Below are 20,387 nucleotides of genomic sequence, written 5' to 3'. Positions count from 1 at the left end.
TGACGAGAGTCGTGGTAACCGATTTTCCTTTGTTATTTTATATGGTGATAGAGAACAAAAGAAGTGGAATGTGAATAAAACATTAACAAACATTTATTTCTAGGAACTTTTTTCTTAATTTTCTTATATCGTATTACTATTTTAAATATTGTGAATTCTAAGTTACAAAATTGTTCTATAAAGTGTGCGTGTTAACCACGATTGGGCACTAATGTGACTAGTTGTTTGATATATTTATCACTTTTTTACTTCCTTCTTTGACTGCTACTTTGTTTGCTACTGCCGTTTCAGGACCTTTTATGTTCGTGGCGCCATCTATTCATGTGATCATGTCGAGACCAAACCGATTACTTTGTTTTACAACATTTTTAGTCGTGCAATATAAAACTGAGCAAGTAAAAGAGGTCGTGTATGTAACCATCAAAAGAAAATAATATCAATTATATATATCAATGTAAAATGAATTGCTGTTCGTTAGTCTCGCTAAAAGTCGAGAATGGCTAAACCGATTTGGGCTTTTTTAGCCTCGAAATAGGTAGATTTGGTTTAAACAGTTTCAAAAGATGGAAAAATTGCAAAAAAATATGTACATCAACTGTTAGGCGGTAAGTAGTTCGCTGGGACGACTAGTGCTCAATAAAATTCAATAGTAATAGGCTCCACATAATTTTACGACCACTCTGCAACTTTCTATGGCAAAGAAAAATCTTCACAATCACCATCTTTCAAAGTAAATACATATTATCTAATTTTACGTTTCAATTGAAAGGCATGTTTTTCGTGAATTCTTAATCTGAACCATGGCCGTGTTAGCAAAATATCCTCCCGGACCCTGAGAGGACCGGACGAAGTAGTCAACACTGCTGGAAGGAGTTCTGTGTTGATAGCGTAAGGTATCTGCCGTGGTAATCCGTAGGTCTTTATCCAGATTTTACTGTGGAGATGTCAATTAGAAAGCAGATAAGATAATGACGCGTTGTAGCAGGATTCTGGTATAAACTGCATTGAGATCATAACAAAGAGAGAATATACAAGAACTGGTAGTTGCTCCTTCTGTTATTATATATATTATTTATTTGAAAATAAAACGACTCCCACGATAAGGAATTTTATCTTTGTGGCGCGAGATTTTCACAAGCACAGAGACAATCAGATATAGCGTTTGTGGATCGCACAAATATTTGTCATGCGCTGGAATCGAACCGCGGTTCCTCGCGCTCAATTGGTTTAATTTAGCGTGGTGAAATATACTTATATTGGTTTAGTGCCTTGATGTAAAAGTTAACAACAGTTACTATTGGAATCAATTATTATTGGAAGATTTGCTTATCCCACCAAAAACAATTTCATGTAAAATGTTGCCAAGACCAGCCCATATGACTCGCACTGTCAGAAAGTTATCAGATCTCATGTAGCGCCAAGCTTGTAACACTACAGGCTCTTACTCTACAAGGCCTAACTTCACAAAGTCTACACCTTAGTCAAAATATGTGACTTGGTCCTTTTCGCTACATTCACATAGACGTAAGGTGAAAAATTAATTCACTGTTCATTACTTTTGTGTTAAATACAATAGTTCTTATAGTTCTTGTCCGCTATTGATAATATATCCCGAAAATGTTGTTGTTCTAGCATAATCCAAACCCAGGTTATGAGGGTTAAAAAAACGACGATATATATGAAAATGCTGGACAACAAATAGTGAGCCTCCATTTTCGAAAATCTCGGGTAGAAGATTTATTAAACCTGCCTCTGAGCATAGCATTTATTACTCTGCCTTATTATATTAAACACTTAAATAAAAAAACAATATAATGAGTACAATAATTTAACAGTTTATAATAATTAGTCTATGATAATTAACAACATTGTAGTCGACATGTTGCCATCTACAAAATATTACAGTTACGTTTCATTTTACGCATTTTTCTTCGTTTGACAGAATCATTTGATTAATTAAAACTTCTTATAAAATATTAAACATCTGTGATGAAACGTAAGAAAAAAAACCGTCACTGACGTCATTCCTGTCTTTTTGTCCTTGTAAATAAAAACGTGAATTTCAAAATTTACGCGGAGTTAGCTACCGCTGATACAAAAACTGTGTTCGTTTTAAGGATTATAAGGTAATAAATGTTTTCGGGTGTTTATTTACGTCGATTAAAAAATATTATTCTATTGTTTGAGAAAAAGAGCCTACATATCGTTATAAATACCTTTTTATGTAATAGCTGGAGCGAGTTATTGGTTTTGCCCTAATAACATACTCTTGTTGTGTTTTTGTTTGGTACCTGCGTGCTCATTGTTTGTTTTTTGCTATTTCATGGTGACCTTCAGCGTAAGGGAAGGTCATCCACCACATGTTTATATAATTTGTGAATGTTTTCGTTGTATCACTCGCGCGTAGGGTGATCGCGATCATTGTCCGGCCCTTGGATCCAAAACAGCCGCCTGTTATCAGGTCCCCCCTCTTTCTCTCACTATTTTTAGAGGCATAGAATCTCTAAGTGGACTTTAGTATCGATGTCGGCGTTCTTTACTTTGGTAATGTAATATTCAATTAAAAAGTGCTCGAAAGTCCGCAACATACGAATTCGGTTAGGCCAATCTGGTTTAGAGGTGAGTGTGACTATTGTGTTGTGTGATCGTGTGTGCTAAGGCTAAAATACTTGTTTGAATGTAACTATACCAGTGTGTTAATATTCCTTTATCCTTGGGAACAAAGAATCTTGAACCAAAACAAATGAAGTCCGCACTCTTGAATGTGTGTCATTTATCAGTTTGCTTCGCATTTCTTAAGTTCACTATTATACTGCATATTACATAATGAATAAATTAATACAAACAAGAGTGAAAACTAATTTTAATATCTTTTGTTATGTTTATTATTAACTGTTGGATGTATATCATAAAATAAATCAGTTCTTAAAGAGAAAATGTATAAATAATTATAAAATACAGATGATTAAAAAAAAAGTTTGCAAAACAGGAATAAAAAATGATGTTAAAAAAATTGAAGTAAAATAGTCTGAACCATTTTTAAAATGTAACTGATTAACTAAAGACTTTGGCTTAGATAACTTACTATAAAATGAAAAATGATCTTTATTTCCTTTTCCGTACCCAACACTATAATTATTTTTAATAGTCTCAATATTTTTTTTAATACCTATGTCCATTGTGAAGATGAAAAATGTCTTTTCAGCTAAGTTCACATAAGAAAACATTGTGGTATATTAAATTATTGAAAATAATCAGGTAAACAACTAAAGTTTTATAAAAGGAGGTTGATTACAAGTTCCTTGAAATATTAAAAAAAAGAACTATTCCTGGCAGTGATATTGACATTTGTGATTCATATTTAAATATTTGTAATTAGAACTTGAGTTAGTCAAATGTTTTGATCAGTGATTGTTCTTCAAACATTCTAGTTACGAAGAACAAAAAGTTTATGGTAAAAATCAGAAATATATCGTATTTTTCTTGATTTTGCTTGCATGGTTTTTGGTTATAGTTAAGAATATGTTCAGTTCTTGATACAGTTAAGGTGAAATAAGCATTTCTGCTAATTCTTTTGTGTCAACTAACTCAGTTTTACTAATATAAGTCTAGTCATTAGTGAGTGAAAACTTAACAAACATCCATACATTTACTCAAATTTCGTGGTTGTGATAAGGTTTTGTTTATTACATTATTTTTGATTATCTCTGAAGGTTCTCAAAGTTCATTTAAGTTTGGAAACTATTGTATTATTAAATAGAAAAAAAAAATGTCTTGCACATAAAAACTCTGACGGGTATAATTTTGGTTTGTTACTGTTTGGCTGTAGGTTCAATGTCTTTTGTCTTTCTATTCACTGTCTTTAGACATTCGATAGCTGTTCTGCTCAGTTTGTCCTAACATCTTCTGGAGTCAGTAAGTTTCTTAGACTGATAAAATTAATCTTAAAAAAATCAAACATCCTTCATTTGGCAAAGTTTCAAACTACCAATAAACACATATGGACTTTATATTTATAATTATTTTTATTTAAGAAAAAATATTTATAGAAAAGCTTTGATTGATAAAGTATAAATTTTGCATTTTATATAACACTGTGTGTAGAAGAGATAAGTTATGATTTACATATACCCGCCCTGTTTTTTTTCACATTTTCCATTGTATCTTCGCTTCTATTAGTCGCAGCGTGATGGTTTATAGCCTAAAGCCTTCCTCGTTGAATGGTCTATTCAACACAAAAATATATTTTCAATTTGGACCAGTAGTTCCTGAGATTAGCGCGTTCAAACAAACAAACTCTTCAGCTTTATATATTAGTATAGAAGTATAGATGGCTGACCATATAACAATATGATACTACTCAACTCACTAAAGAAAACTAAAGACATCTGTTTTTTCGACTCGATCTCATCATCTTGGGAAATAAAATTGTTTTTTCTTTCCATGTACCTTTTAATTTCAGCCAGCATACGTTAGTATTGTATCTAACAAGCTTGCTAAATTGTCAATAAACGAAAATAGTTTGAGGTTTAATAACTGATATGCTGTGCCACCTATAGATATGGAATATATGAGTTGGTTCATGAAGTTCGCGCCTCGTAGATGACGGGAAGGCGACGATTCGCTCCAATTGAAGCTTGCAATTTATCACTAAGCATTGCATATTGTAGCTGCCTATCACAATCAATCCGCACGAGTGCCAGATAATACCGGTCGATTTAGAATATATAGCCAATTGCAATGTCCTTGTTGTACCCCAGTTCGAACCTGTGACGTTGTTTGCGCGGATAAAGGAGGTGGTACATTGTAAAAACTCTTTATACAAATTTTATTAGAGTTCTCGTTATGTATTCCTGGTTCCGTTTAGTTGCGTTCCTTTATCACATTTTTAGAGTTCCATACGTCTAGGGTGTGAATGTAACCCTATTACTACTTGCTTGCTGTCTTTTCGTCTATCCTTCCTTCCGTCATATGGTTGTATTGCATGAAACATGACCTAACAGTAGAATCATTTATAAATGATGTGTGTTTGTTGCCACTATGATAACAAATACTAATAATAAAAATCATGGTTAAGCAGCGATTGTAAAGGACATAACTTTGATGGGCGACCATTTTTTTTTTTGTATTTTTCCTATTGCCGTCAGTGTCTCGAGTCTGACTATGCGGTTTTTTGTGCTCATTTTATAATTACCTATATTGTTTTTCGGGTAGATTAAGCAAGCGTTACTTGCTAAATTCGGCTACTGTATAATCTTATCAAATTCGGTCAAGACGTTTTGAAGATAATGATCTTAAAAAGTGTCGAAAATCAGTTTTTTAGTCCTTCACAAGCAACGTAAATATTTACTAAAGTGGACAGTTTTGATGTTTTTCACAAATATTCGCAAAAGCTTGTCGTGTCACGAATTTGGCTCCATTTCACAATTTGTTACTTTAAATAGTTTTGTTTTCTTGTTCCCAAAGACACAGAAATGATGCATTTATTCATTTAGCAAGGTCCAACAGTTTTCAGTAGACAGTATTTTTTTGAACAAGTCATTAACTGAAATTATCGTTTTAAGCGATAGCATTACCTAAATTGAGAATTACGCGATATGACGGACAATTTGCAAAGCTCTCATGTTCTGGATACTCGCTTGTAGATATCATATTTTCGAATGTTTGAAAGAAACGAACATTAATCATTGTCATGTTATTAAAACTTGCTGATAGATAGCTGCCTAAAGCAGTCTGAGACAAGCATTTTCTTTTGGCATTTCTCTTACAACACAGGCTACATTTCGTGTTTAAAAAAAATAATCTTCGTTTGTTTCTCTCTGCTCTCATCATCGCGGCAACGTTCCTAGGACTTATGCGTCTGAAATCGACCTAACATGACTTTGTTTTTCACTGTACATTGATTCCGAGGGCAGATGAAACGCATTCCCTTTTCCATCACGTGCAAGTCACGTGCGCCCCGTTATAATGTCAAAAGGTCGGTCTATATAAAGTTGAATCATTTCTTACTACTGTTCAATAAATGTGTGGACAATCACGTAGAGTACGTTTAATTGAGATATATCGTATGCACTTACAGTGCACAGACTATATGTGTCGTGATTATCTTTCTCGTTAAGTGATCATTAGTTAATGACGAGTGGTTGAGTATTTGATAGACGTGTGTTGTGAGTGAGACTTGCTCGGGATATCTCGTCTTAACGCGATACTGTGCGTGATTTGTTTTATTTATAAGTCGGGGCAATATTATTAGTGCTATTGTTTTGAAAATCCCTTAAACGTTAAATTTTATTCTTTAGTTTTTGTAGACTCTGAATTGTATGCAGTTTTATCGTTTTCAATAATTCTATTAAACTGTTTTGTTCTTGTCTGATCGAGTGAGTGTCGCATGATAAGGTCCGTTAACATCTTCACGACTATGAATCATGTGTAGCGTAATTAGAAACACATTTGAACAAGTTTGCTTTTGTTGGCAGATACAAAAATGAGTAAGCTGTGCAGACAGGTTTCCATCGAGTCCCCCGGGCCGACGCTGCGCGAGTGCGTGTTCAGTTTCGACGTCCCCGTTCCCGACGTACCGATGTACGGCGCTCGCATCCGCGTGGTGTACGCCGGCGCTTGCTACCGCCAGTCCAGGCCCACCCGCTCGGCCTCCGTCTGCAGTACCTCCTCCATATCCTCCATAGGCAGTCTCTCCGGCGAAATGGAGAACTTCGGCATCCACACCCACACTACGCCCGCGCATATAGGTTTAAGGGACGGCGCCTTGTTCCCAGGGTACGAGGTCGCTGGCGTCGTCGACGCGATCGGCAAAGCAGCCGAGAAACTCGACGGTATTAAAGAAGGAAGCAGGATCGTTTTGTACCCTTACGAGGGAGTTCCGAACGGTTATGCCGAGTATATAGTCGTGCCAGATTTCAAATGTTTGGTGCCCATACCTGATCAGCTGCCGCTGAGTGTGGCGGCCATGTTGCCTACTGGGGCGTTATTAGCGATGAACACGGTGTACACTGCGGGCGAGTGTCTCAAGCGGGTGTTGGACGGGCCCTCTAAGAAGGACAGCACGACGGTTCTGATCGTGGGCACGGGCGGGCTGGCGCTGTGGGCGCTGCGCATCGCCACACATCACTTCAAGCACGGCGCGTATAGCAACCGCATCAGGATCTGCGTCGCCACGCTCAAGGACGAGGGCTTCATACTGGCCAAGGGGTGTGACGAGTGAGTTACCACTTTTCTTCCCTTTTCTAAAAACCGCCCAGACTATATGACTAGTCTGTGGCAGTAAATCTGTTCATCTATCTTTGTGTCGTGATCTGCTGCAGGCTTTGTCCTAAAACGATTTTGGTTGTGCCAATCGAGCAGCAATCGAGATTTAACTCTTTGTGTAGCTGTTTACCGAGCGTAGGTTCAAATCATATCACTGTATTGCACATTGGTTGAGGTCACCACGCCCGACATCACATCAGTGGTGTGACTTGAATGTTTGTGAAACCACCGCTACACAAGGATTCAATTCTTTGATGCGGGAGTCTTCTTCTTTTGAATAATTCTAAAAAATGATTTTGTTATTGTTAATGTATGATTAAGGCAGCGTTGCTCTTGTGTCAGAGTGAACGTGGTGCAGTGGACGGAGGACTTGTACGAGAAGCAGCTGATCGAGCGCACGACGGACGCGTGCGGCGGTCCCGTCGACGTCGTTCTCAACTTCGGTACCACCTCCCGGTCTCTGCATCGCTCGCTACAGTGCCTCGCTAATGTAAGATTGATCATTTATAACACGCTTTTATTAATCTTTACTAGCTGTACCAAGCGACAGAGAAAAATGGGGTATTAAAAATAATTGTTGCCCGATTCTCAGACCCATCCAATATGCAGACAAAATGTTATGAGAATCAGTAGAGCCGCTTCGTATGAGTTCAACTACGTACACCGTGACACGAGAATTTTATAATATTAGATAGTAGTAAATGTCGTGAGAATTTCTCATTATGAAATGATGCAACGGATTACTTCGCACGTCAGCTCATGATTTGGTGGCACTCTGGTTGGATACGAAACTAGTCGGGCCATCCCTTAATGCAGGAGTAAACCGTTGCATTGTTTCATAATCCCCACTTCCCAAGTGCCGTTAGACTTATTTTTTGCCTATTTAAGATCAGCATGACTTACATAAAAGAGGAAGATTTAAAGGTAAGAGTAAGATACACGTATAGTTGCTGCTCTATCTTGAGTGGTCGACGGGTGTAGGCTTGATGTGATATAAGCGACTAGGAATTCCACTTATTCTTATTAAGGACTTTAATATATATTCTCCTAATCCATTGTGTACTCTCAACGCTTAACAAGTCGCACAACAAAAGCGATACTGTAAAGTCTAAAACCTAAAGCCTACATATTTCCCAACGATATTCGCTAGATCTCACCAGCTGTGCCTCTTTCACAGGGTGGTGTAGTACTTGTCACCGAGGACGTCGGTGAAAAACTCCAGCCGAAATTCGCGAAGAAAGTGGAGGAGTCGAATGTGAACATAGTCGTCGTGCCGAACGGCTCCATAGAGCAGTTGAAGGAACTGGTCACGTTAGTGGCGCGGGGCGAGGTGAGGACATGAGAATCATTCCTTGATTTTAGCTGGTGGCGTTACCGAAACACTGGGAAGGCGGCTAGAAGAGCTAGATCTTTTTCCGTAAAAGTCTTTGGTGAGGTAAAATATCGCTTCGGAGGAGTTCAATTACGTATTCTGTGACGCTGACTATTGAACACTGCGTAATTTCAGCATTATTGATATAGAAAAAATCTAAAGACCTATTTTTCACTTTTTTTGTTTATTTCGTGTTGACTGTGCATATCAGGAGTGGCGTTTATCCCCCTCCCCTTCTACACCAAAAGACCATCTTTTTAAATCTGCCTTTGGGTGGAGTGACCCCTATCGAACCCATGACGTAAAGAATATCATTCTTGTGCAAATCGGTTGATCCATAAATATTTATTCATCATCGAGAGCATTTAATATTGAAATTTTAACGGGAAAACCGTCCAGCCTTACGGATATAAAGTTAACTATCAGGTTCAATTTAATTCTTACAAAAAACGACATGCATTAAGACACCCAGATCACACAAATGCTTGTCTTACGTGAAATCTATTAGACGTCGCGGTTTAGGGGATTGGCGTATCAGTGCAGTCGTTAGACAAGTTGTCAAGCTACCTTTTTCGTATCATCTAAAAAACTTGTCAATTCAATACATTTGGCTGAATCGATCGGCGATCGCGCTCGGAGATGTAGTCTTTGTCTAAAGGTCAGACCGGATCAGATCTTTCCTCTAATAAGGTCTACGTGAGACAATGAACCCTATTTAGAGTATGAAGACTCTTCAGTCAAATTCGTATGATAGGTTATCTTTCAGTCCATCGGCCGCCACCACGCCATCTGTCGTCAACATCGTCATACCCGCGAAGGATCAGAAGCAACTGATAAGCTCTAGGCTCACCTTTGATTCCTGCATAGACCTAATCCCTAACAGGACTCCGAACCGAGAAGCTACGGAGCAAAAACTGGAGAAATATTGACCAATTTCTTATTGGTTGGAACTGCTCTCAATATTTGTTACGTAGCCTAAAGTCATCCTGGCGTTCGGAAACGGTAGGTCCGTGTAGGTATCAAAGGTGAACATGGAGTGTATCGGCTACCTCCTAGCCTTCGTGGAAGGCGGCGGCTGCCGAGGCCGGGTCGCGGCCGACGGACTGCTGACCCCACGCGCCATCATCCTATATATACACAGCTTATGAATAGAGCTGCACTGATTGATTCACAAGGGGCTATTCACTCCCTCAATGCACGGCCAATTTAAACCAATTCATCCAATTGCAGTGTTAACTTTTCAATAGCCGGTGGATATTTGAGTCGCGGCGGTGCATGTCGCCAGTGCAATCGTGTTTCTGTTTCCATGTCGATAGCACCGCATGAGTGTCTCGCTCCGCGTCCATCGATGAAGCCGCTTGCGTAAGATTTTATTTCTATTTATTTTTTTCATCTTATGCGAAATTCTTTTCTTTTTTAAAGTGCTGTTTTATATTATTGTGTTCTGTTGTTTTTTATGGATTTTGTTTTTGGTGTATTCTATTTTTTTTCTACAAATCGGTCAGTTAAATTTGTAGATTTTTTTATAAACTAATATGCGGTAATGAAAATGTAAAGTGCGTGTAAATACCCTTTCTCTGGTATGTTTAAAATTTGGCAGAGAAAACTAATTTTCATATTCCTTTACTTGTTCTTTTTTAGTTTTTTATTTTGATGTTTCGTTGTCCAATTCATTTTACAAGCACCATTTAAAGATGCCGTTGTTTGATTAAATTTAGATTATTTTTGTGATTATTTTTAGACTAATATTATTTACGTAGTTTTAAACTTGAGACGGATTCATTTAAAAAAATTGAAACTTATATTTTCTTCAGTCTGATTAGTGTGTAATTTTGTATAGGCCGATCTTATTCTTAAATTAATTTTATCAAAATTTTTGTTAATATCTAATGATGGCTTTACAAATTTTCAGATTTATATTCTAGTATCATGTTTCCTTCTTAATGCTTGTATTTTGATTGTAAATGCGTCAGGATTTTCAAGATCTAAAAACATGTGTTGTAAATTCGAAGCCGACAGTTGTTACTTACGTATTTGTATAAATAATATCACTACTATAGACCACTTGGCCGGGAATCGGAAAGACCAATTAGAGAATCCGACGTAGTTTGTCATCTAGGAGGACTTTGAATCTTATTGTCATGTGATAAAGTCGATTTTGAGTAGTAGACTTTCTTTGCATGTGTAGTACAAATTTGAACCTTATCTTATCGTTATAAGGGTAGTGTTCTGTTGGTTGTTGTTTGCGATCAGAGTCAACCTTGTGTAAAGTCAGGTAGGACGAATGTATTAGGTCGGTGCGATGGGAGTGCGAACAATTGATCACCAAATCAATATGACAATAATTTGTCTGAACAGTTTAGATGTACATACTTTCTATGAAGCGGTACCGAATTCAGTTGCTGTTCCTTTTATGGTTTTGTTTTTAATAAAAGCATTAAAATAACATTTTTATTCGAGTATTAAGTAAAAGGGTTGTTATAAAATTGACTGCTGCGGTCTTTATTTCAGCACCGTACCGCTTGCCTATTGTATCGATTTGAGTAGGGCTGTTTTCCGATCAGGGTTGGATGGCCCCTGATAGATAACCTAACAAAAAATAGATTAAAATTCTCAATAAGGCCTATGCATGTTGAACCTGTGTCCGGTGTCTTCTCATAAAGTTATTCCGAAAAAATGAAGAGATATAAATAATAATAAGTGAGGGCCAATGGCTTCATAGCCAAGAGCCTCGACCAACATCTTAAGAGGCTCTCGTTGGGCGTCTGGATTAAGGGTTTGATTCAGAAAGCGGTACTTCTAAACACGGCACGTATTGTGAACAGGTTCCTCTCTCTGGAGCCCTAACCACCGGCAGCTTGGGCCCTGTTCCCGTTGCCGGTATATTTGAAAATGTAATTAATATGTTTAAGGTTAAAGAAAGGAAATATAATATATATTTTGCATCACGTTGCTCGGTCATAAGAAGTACGGTTTGTGCACAGATCGAGCCGCCGCCGCACTCCGTGTTCCCGGCCGAGGACGCCCAGGAGGTCGTGAGGAAGCTCTGCAACTCCGAGATCCAAGGCCGAGCCATCCTCAAGTTCCACAACATCGACTAGGCTCGTCCGACACCAGCCCGCACGCAACTCTCATGTTTTGCTTAGATTAGACGGTACGTAGCACGTATAGTTTAGAGCTGTCAACATTTGGACGATTGGACGTTGAAGCGGACCCGGCGAGCGGACCAGAGCGAACTGGAAAGAAACTTCTAGAACTCTGCCTGAATTGGTTCACTTGGTTGACTTCGAACACGTTTCTGAATCAGGCTTCGGGGAAACGACAGACCCGTCGGGGCAATAGCAGACGCTGACTACAGAAATTATTATCTTTAGATTTTAAGTTCGAAAAAACGTGTTATTTTTAAGGTATCTCACTTTGATAGCAATACACCAAAGCCTCTTGTACCAGTTGTAAAGCTGTTATTTTATATAATTCTTCACTGTTCGGGCCAGTTCATCTTCATCACTTTTGTTTTAGTCCCCTACCGCTTTGTACTGTTTTGCGAATGTTTTGTGATCATTCTTACTCTGCTGTATTATATATTTGAGTGACGGTAAAAGATTTTAGGATCCCAAAACCTCAAAACTCTGGAACCTAATAGCTTTATGCAATTTTTTTAATTGTATGCTAAGCGAACTATTTACACTTGTATTCACTGCTGACGTCTCCATTAGACTCATATTCCCTAGCTGAGCGGTGTTTGATATAATTTTGATACTTGACGTATTTAAATAACGATGACATTAAAAGTGACTGCTCTGAAAATTTGGCACATGATACTGAGGCGTATCTGTAAGTTTCTTTAAAGGTGTTGTGTTTGGTAATCTAATGGCTACGTGTAATAAGGTGTGTCGTGTCCCGCGCCCGGCCAGAGTGTTTCTCATGGCATACGCGGTGGTTACTCGCCAGCCAGACTCGCCTAGTACAGAACTACTATCATACCTAGATGTGGTCATTATTACCCCGAACGAACTCGAACCTCTTATAAACTGAACTCGTGACCTGCGTTACCCTACACCGTTTTAATTCCTTTGTTTGAGACTATTAGCTATTGGATGTTTGTATTATATTATCATTTATATATCGTTCTATACTAAAATTGTATATCTTGCGGCGCTAGGAAAATACACTTAACGTAAACTCTTCGATCATATATATTTTAACAAATTTTAACTTTGCTTACTTTATCAAATAAACTTATTTGAACGACGAGTATTTTTAAGATTTCTTTTTGAGCTAATTTCATGAGATGTATATGTGTTGTGTTAGTATTTCTATGACTATCTGTATGTGGTGGTTATCTAATTTCATATGAATTTTAAAGTAACATTTTCAGTATTATTGGTATATATGTCATAAATTTCACCTTGTATCACCTTGCTCTATTCGTACGATGACAGACAGGACCGCCTCTCGCTGCTTTACCAAAAAACCTTTAAGTGACTGTAACGAAGGGAAGCGAATGCGCCCGATTACTAACGTCATCCATTCCAGACCGTCTTACGGTATAAATCGATCATAAAAGTATCGAATAGAAAATCGTTTGAAGCGTAAAATGTAAGAAAAATCATTGCATCTGATCGTATGACTCGATACGGAGGCGAGAGTTGTATCGATTAGTATCGATGTGATATTCAGCGTCCTGTTCTCGATGGTGTCGTGCGACATCCGCGTTCGCGTCCGAGTGCGGCGCGCGGCTGTTTCCGCGGCCGCTGTACGCGCGCCTCAGAGAGCGGCGTCGTGCATGCGCCTCGCTCAGCTCGTACTCAGGCTGTTGCGCGACGTCCTCAGACGAGGATGGGTCGCGCAGCCTGTCAGCCCTAGCCTACTAGGGTCCTTGGGTCTAGCTCCCTAGGTTACTAGGTCCTACAGTTCTAGGCAAGTGTCCTAGAGTTCTAGGCTACGTTCCTCGAATCGTAGGGTCTAGTGTCCTAGTCTATTTTCGTCTGGTGGCCTAGGGGCCTACACCCTTTGCTTAGGTATTGAATTAAGTAAGACAAATAAATACAGAAAAAACTATTTTTATAAATGTTTAACATTGGTTTTCAGAAAGCGTTTTATTTTTTTTTAAATTTAAAAATTATTAGTGATCCACATCAAGGTTTACTTTAGTTAAATATCATCAGTATAGGAGCTAGTGCCCTAGGATACTAGGCCGCGCAGTAACTCCCATATTAGATCTCATTTAAATCGGCTTTCACAATCTCTCACTTTTTGGTCTCTCAGAATTAGTATGGGTTCGTACTATGAGTGTTTTATTAGATATACGTATGTATCATGCTATCCCCTTATGCCAACTTTGATGTTTTCATTCCAAAAACTCGGGTATTAACAGCTCTCGCCAATTCTTCAAGCGACCGTGTATGAATTCGGTTGATACATTTTTCTTGTCTTGAAATTTTGGTAGCGTGCCAGGTGCAGAGATTCATTAGTTGCAGAGATGAGTACTAAGTGCCCAATACTATGTGAAATTTAAAACCAATCATGGCTAAAACGATCTATAGATCTCGTAAACGCCCAGTTTTGGTCAGTGCGTCAACAAGGGCAATCGATAGATTTATTCCAAATACTTTTTTCAATTTATATATCTTAACCCTATTTAAATAAGGCTGTAATGGCTGTTTTGTGAGATGTCGCGAACAGGACTGAACACCTGTGGTAGATACGGAAGTTTTCGCCTTATTTGATTCATAACATAGCGATACATTCTTCTAAAATTAAGTTTGAAATCCTTGAGCTATCGGCGATAGTGTGACTGATTCTTATATTGGAAATTATGTTTATTTTATTAATATTGTATACGATTAAAATTTTCTAGTATTAGTTAGTTATTATTAGGTTAGAATTTGGAAAAAAATCCGCGTGTTTATGCTTTAATTATTAGAGATTACTTGTAGGCTTGTAAGAATAAATAATGTATAATATGTATTATGTATATCGATAGAACGTTCAGTTTTATGAAAGTTATTACTTGACCGAGGCAAATATAGAAGGAATTTGTGCCATAAGATGTGAAAAAACGCTCGAAAGAGAAATCTTTAAACTATTTTCGGTCGTGACATATGTATGTAAAAATTGATATATGCAACGGGCATACCGTTCGACTACCAAATGCAGCTAATCCCGTGTCAACTATGAATGTATGTATGTATTTTGGATTTTAAATTCCGGGGGATAGCGTAAACACTTTAAATAGGTCGCGTCTTATGTCGCAAGTTGATCCCTTTTTGTTTTGGCGACGAGCGACGTTATAAATTGTTCAATTTTCAATATGTTTATTGGTTGGTGATATTAACAGTATTTTTTATTAATTTCAAAAGGAGGAGAATTTAATTTTCATATTATGACGATTTAAGTAGTTTTAAGATTTTAAATTTAATTTGGACCTAAATTCTTCTTAATTGACTACGTATATTGTGAATGACTTAAAGTGGCCTAAATTTGAAGTGCTCATTAAATAGTAAATGTCTGCAAAATAGGGAAACAAAGATACTATAACGAGAAACTTGGAAGCAAAATACGGGTTCAAGGGTCTAACGTTCCGTATGCTAGACTCTCGGAAACAAACCAGCATAGTTGAACAAGGACCTACATTAGTAAAACCGGGAACCAACATGCCGGGTAAAAATAGCAACAGCATAGCGCAAAGCATAAAACCAATATAGGGTAACAGGTAAATTAGGAAAGCAAGAGGAAAAATAACCAGATATAAGGCCATAAGCTATCCACATAATCATTATCTAACAGAATGACGTCAGAATTTTAACCTCGAATACATTGTAACGCCTCAAGTCCACTTGCAGTGTGTAAACTTGATAATTAGAAACTAAACAAACGATATCGCAAGAGGCTATATTTAGCGTTGTGACTTGTGACATGAACTGATACTGCATACAAACATGCTGAGATTAAGATCAATGCTAAGTCATGTGAATGTGTTCAGAAAAATCGTTTTGCGAACGCCTAAATTACTAATAAAAGTTCATGGAGATTTGCGCATTGCTGCTTTTCTCTGACTTATCTTTTTCCAGTATAACATTCTTTCCCAATGTCTGGCGATAATGTATGAGAAAAAATCCATATGGTCTGAGTGCCTACCTTACCTTTACAATTATCCAAACGACCCAAATCCAATACTTTTCTGCACGCATTAGTGACGGTCGAATCGTTTGTAAGCGGATGACCGCAATGTTTTGGAGCAACCGGTTACATGCGTCCGTGCAACTTCAGATAGAGATAATAGCATATTGAGTACTTCCGTGTGGAGACTTCGTAAGCTGGCCTGGCATTGTTGCACTCTCGGATCTGTAAGGAAATGACTGGGTCGTATGACAGTAACAGAATTTTTGGACAAACCTTCTAAAAGTAACACAGCCCTTAAGTAAAGGGGGCGTTTTAGAAAAAAAAGTTTTATTTTGTCATATACTATTCGTATTTATAATTTCTACTATTTTTTTATACCAATAATTATTAATTATTGATTTCGCTTATTTTGTTTCTTGTGTAATCGTTCAATTAACACAAAAACAAATCTGAAGCTGATTCTTCACCAGCAGCTGGTTTATCCAACGTTTGCGTCCTAATTAATAGTAATACCAGCCTATAAACCTCTAACAGCTGCGCCCTTTGGAAGTTTCCCGTCAAATGGTCTACAATTGATCGCCACGCTTGCCTAAAACATTTAATTATTTGTATTTTAATAAATATTGCTACATCATTGGCTGTGCACATTTATATAACGAGTTTCCATCGCACGTGCGCAATTCAAGGAACGAAGAACATTTGGTAATGTCAAAAATAAAAACCGTCAGTTTACGCGTCAGAACGCACGAAGGATGGGTCAAATTATACAGTCGCCAATTTAGATCGTGATCGCATCTGCTTGTAGGAACGAGTTGAATAGGCACCGAGGATTATTGTGTATCCTCTCACCCAGTAGCCCTCGCTTGTAGATAGGATCACATATCCCAATGGCGTTTACCAATACAATCTAAATGACGCACCTAAAAATCCAGATCACACAAATCCCCATACGGGGATCCAGCTTGCAGCACATCGGGCTATATGTGTTCTGGTCTGGTGTTTCGCTTTGCTATCCAAGCAGTCGTTTCATGGCATTTATAACTCAATTAAGTAAAGGATTCTGATTTTTTCTGATCTGTTTTTTTTTGTCTAAACCGTCATCGGCAAAATTTATTAATGTCTCCCTATGCCCATTGCTAGGAAGCAGAATTGTATACCGCTAATACCATAGAATGACCACACGCTTAGTATCTACCATCCTGCTATGCCAGTGTAACGAGCCATATTCAGTATAACATGAATTCCGCGGCTTCACCTGTCAACACATCGATTTCTAAGGGTCAACAAGACCAGAAAGAATCTGGTTTTGTTGACTCTTAGAAATCGATAGCCTGAAGGATTCCTCGTTACTTGAACTGTCAGACGCCAAAAGATTTGCAATTCGAACAATTCGATTTTGATATTAGAACGTACAAATAAATATAAAAGCTTTCAGTTTTATTTTAGATTTTTATAATTATGTTAATTTAGATTTTAGTGATTATCGTAGGTATGATAAGTTTGTACATTTCTCTTGTCATTCGATGAGCTCTGCGGCATTATGTTTAAGTAAACACTGACTAACTAGTGTAGTATCTTCCTAGGCTTAGCCTGGCTTACGGCCGGGCCACTCACTTCCAACTCACTCTTATTTCTCGAACTACAGCTCACTTAACCATACCCCATATAGTGGATGTTGAAATATTTGGAAATACTTATTCAAGAAAAAATATATCTTGGGTTGCATTTGTATTTTCTGGCAGAAATAACTCAGTTCAAAAAGCTAGTAATCAGTGCCAAGTCTATGTATAAAAGATTCAATTTTCGCAGTCCGGTAAAACGTCAAGTATCTAAAATCAAGACCGCTAAGCGAAATCTTTATTCGGGATCACCACCTCTTAAAGTGTTGATTTTGTTGGTCCCAGCTAGCGCCAGCGGTGATTGCCATCAAGACATGAACGTCACACGAATGTCACACTAGAGTCACACTAGATTAAAATGTAGGCATCACGGTGAAAAAGTTACCATCTATTTAGTAAGAAGGCCGTATAACATGTAAGGAGGTGCGAATACTGGCCTTATAGGAAAGCCAATAGAGTAGACACATTAGACATATTGTCGGTGTGGGCATGTGATTGCAGATTAAACTAAATTGACAGTGTCATCACATGACATGTTGAACTGAAATTATAACTACTAGCAATGTGTATATGAGAATGTATCGAGCTTTGTGAATTTATTTCGGTGTGGGACAGCTGTATTTTCCAAATGTACAGACTGAACCGATGGCTAATTTGGCAGGAAAATTTCTGTCACAATAAAGGAGCTATAACGCCAAAGACAGAAAAAAAAATCCTGTCGTTTTTGCGTCGAGGATCAAGAAAGATACTGGTGTGTATTTTATAATCAAATTAATTGCTTTTTAGTTCTAATATTGTTCTATTACAGTACAAAAAAAAATTGTGAGCCAAATCAAAAATATAATAACACATAGGTGACTAAAAATTGTCGTCTTCCCATAAAGCAATCGATTAGTCTATAAATGCGTAGCAACTGTTGATAAACGTTTCTGAAAATTTTAAAAGTTTATGTAGTATACGTATATTTATATTTAATAAATATATTCTGGTTAGCCTACAAAGTTTGAGAGGTATATTTTCCTATTAGCTATGTTTGTCGCCCATGCCTGCAAGTATAGTCGTAGTATACTCAAACCCTTTCACGAGTTCTGTATTAGGTAACTACCGAAAAAAGCTTGTGTCGATGGGGGGCTGTGATACCCAGTCGTTGTGGGTTGTGGATTTGTAAAGTGCGGTTGCCAGTTGTGAATTGAAACCTGACCTTAACAAAGAGAACCGGTTACGCCAAATAAATAGTAAAAGCATGATGGCAGGTACGTATTTGTTGCCCCAAAATCACTCGCGAAAGGGTCGATTAAGTAATTTACACAGGAATAGAACTATTTTATAACCTTATTGTTAAAAATATGAATAAGTACCAAGGTAATTCAGGAATTGATTAAAAAACACCATTATACATGTAGTAAGATATATTTTAATAAAAGACGTTGATTGTCACGCTCTCATAGTACAGAGGATATATTTTATGACCACATATTTGGGGAAATCTTGAACACTTTTATTTCTTTTAAATGTAATCATCTTTCGTGTTGTTTTATGTTTTTATTTTAGAGTTTATTCGATATTATATAATTTTATTGACGTACAATCACATATTCAATTTATTTTAATTAATGTTATTAGTTTCCCCACGATGGTTTGAAAACGCTGTTGTTATATTAATTAAATACATAATTAAAGTATGACTTTTTAATTGGATTAAATTGATATACATCATACGTATTTGGCGTGCTAAATCGCCACTTGGAAGTCGGGAAAACTTTTCATATATGTTTTTTACTATCCTTATAGTACGTCGATGTGTAAGACGGTGCAATTTATCGTAATCATTTTATAATTAGTCAATACAGTGTATACCTAATATTCGCATAATACGTAGCTTTATTATTTAGTAATATATTTAGACTAGTATCGTAGTAAATATCGATCGTATTCGAGTACGTCGACGCCCGGAAGGTCACAAATGAATATTGACACAAGTGTCTTTTTCTGTATAAAGTTCTCTGCATAATGTAATTTAGATTTAATGAACATTAGTTATAATGACGTATCAGTGCACTCGCAGTGTAATTGGCACAAATCTATTCTTAGTTTCATTGTCGGCGTGACGTCACACTGTCAACAAGTATTGTCGTGATAGCATGGAACATAGAAATAGAAGGAAGTGGCGCTAAGGATACGCGCGTGGCTCTACTTTGGCTTCGCAGTCTAATTTTCGACGCTCTGTTGTCTTCAAAAAAATAAAATAAAAATGATGCCTAGTTGTTTGATTTTCGCATGCATAAACAACGGTAAAGAAATCTTTCGGTCAGTTTTGAAATTTAACTCTTTCCAATTATTTTAAATTCGTATGAATCGAATTCGATGACTCTGGTTTCAGTAAAACCTCTACATGTCTTCCATCTCTTCCATCTACATGTCTGTGTTCCATGTGTTATATAATGTTATATTTATGATGATTGTCTAAAGACATTGTTAAAATTTATACGCCTAGTCAGGACGATTGGTATCAAAGATGTTTCGAGTATAGTACATACACATATGTATTTTATAGACAGGTATTCTATCTGATCTAAGTTTAATGTTAAGTGGACAACTGTATGTCACTAATTGTTAATGTATCTTTATTAAATAAAGTCATTTAAAGTTTGTTATTTTTGTTTTATTTCCCCTTTATTGCTTAGTTGTTGCTGTCATTTGATAAGGAATGAGGTTGTCGGTCGTTTTTTTTTTTGTTAAACTTGTTGCTTTTCAGCAGTTAGAAAGCGGTGAAGGGTCACTACAGGCTTCAGGTGTCTATTTTTTTGTTTCGTGGTCGTAGTTTAAATATTCCTTAGTAGTAGTAGCTTTAATAATTGGGTTTGTTTTTTTATTTGAGAAAAAAATGCAATTTCTTGACACAATGTTGGCCATAAGTAAGTGGAATGAAGAAATGTCAAAATAAAATATCACCAAACAAAGATGTTTAAAGGAAATAAAATTGTTAATAAAATGTACGATGTAAA

The 20,387-nt window shown here is 37.1% G+C and overlaps 1 protein-coding gene across 4 annotated transcripts; it reads left to right on the top strand.

Moving 5' to 3' along the window:
• Positions 1 to 1,991: 1,991 nt before the first annotated feature.
• On the top strand, positions 1,992 to 20,034 carry LOC113503982 (quinone oxidoreductase). Of its 4 annotated transcripts, none has more exons than XM_026886124.1 (5): positions 1,992 to 2,126; positions 6,477 to 7,218; positions 7,609 to 7,756; positions 8,444 to 8,596; positions 11,623 to 20,034. In XM_026886124.1, exons 2-5 carry the CDS (start codon positions 6,485 to 6,487, stop codon positions 11,737 to 11,739), a joined length of 1,152 nt encoding a protein of 383 aa, XP_026741925.1. In that variant the 5' UTR covers positions 1,992 to 2,126; positions 6,477 to 6,484; the 3' UTR covers positions 11,740 to 20,034. The 4 variants fall into 4 exon arrangements, with proteins under 4 accessions (XP_026741925.1, XP_026741926.1, XP_026741928.1 ...); XM_026886125.1 differs by lacking the exon at positions 1,992 to 2,126 and adding an exon at positions 2,142 to 2,619; XM_026886127.1 differs by lacking the exon at positions 1,992 to 2,126 and adding an exon at positions 4,284 to 6,210.
• The last annotated feature ends 353 nt before the right edge of the window (positions 20,035 to 20,387 follow it).

This window comes from Trichoplusia ni, chromosome 20 (assembly GCF_003590095.1).
Source record: "Trichoplusia ni isolate ovarian cell line Hi5 chromosome 20, tn1, whole genome shotgun sequence".
Lineage (NCBI taxonomy): Eukaryota > Metazoa > Arthropoda > Insecta > Lepidoptera > Noctuidae > Trichoplusia > Trichoplusia ni.
The sequence above is the reverse complement of the archived record's forward strand: the minus strand, read 5'-3'. Positions and strand labels throughout refer to the sequence as shown.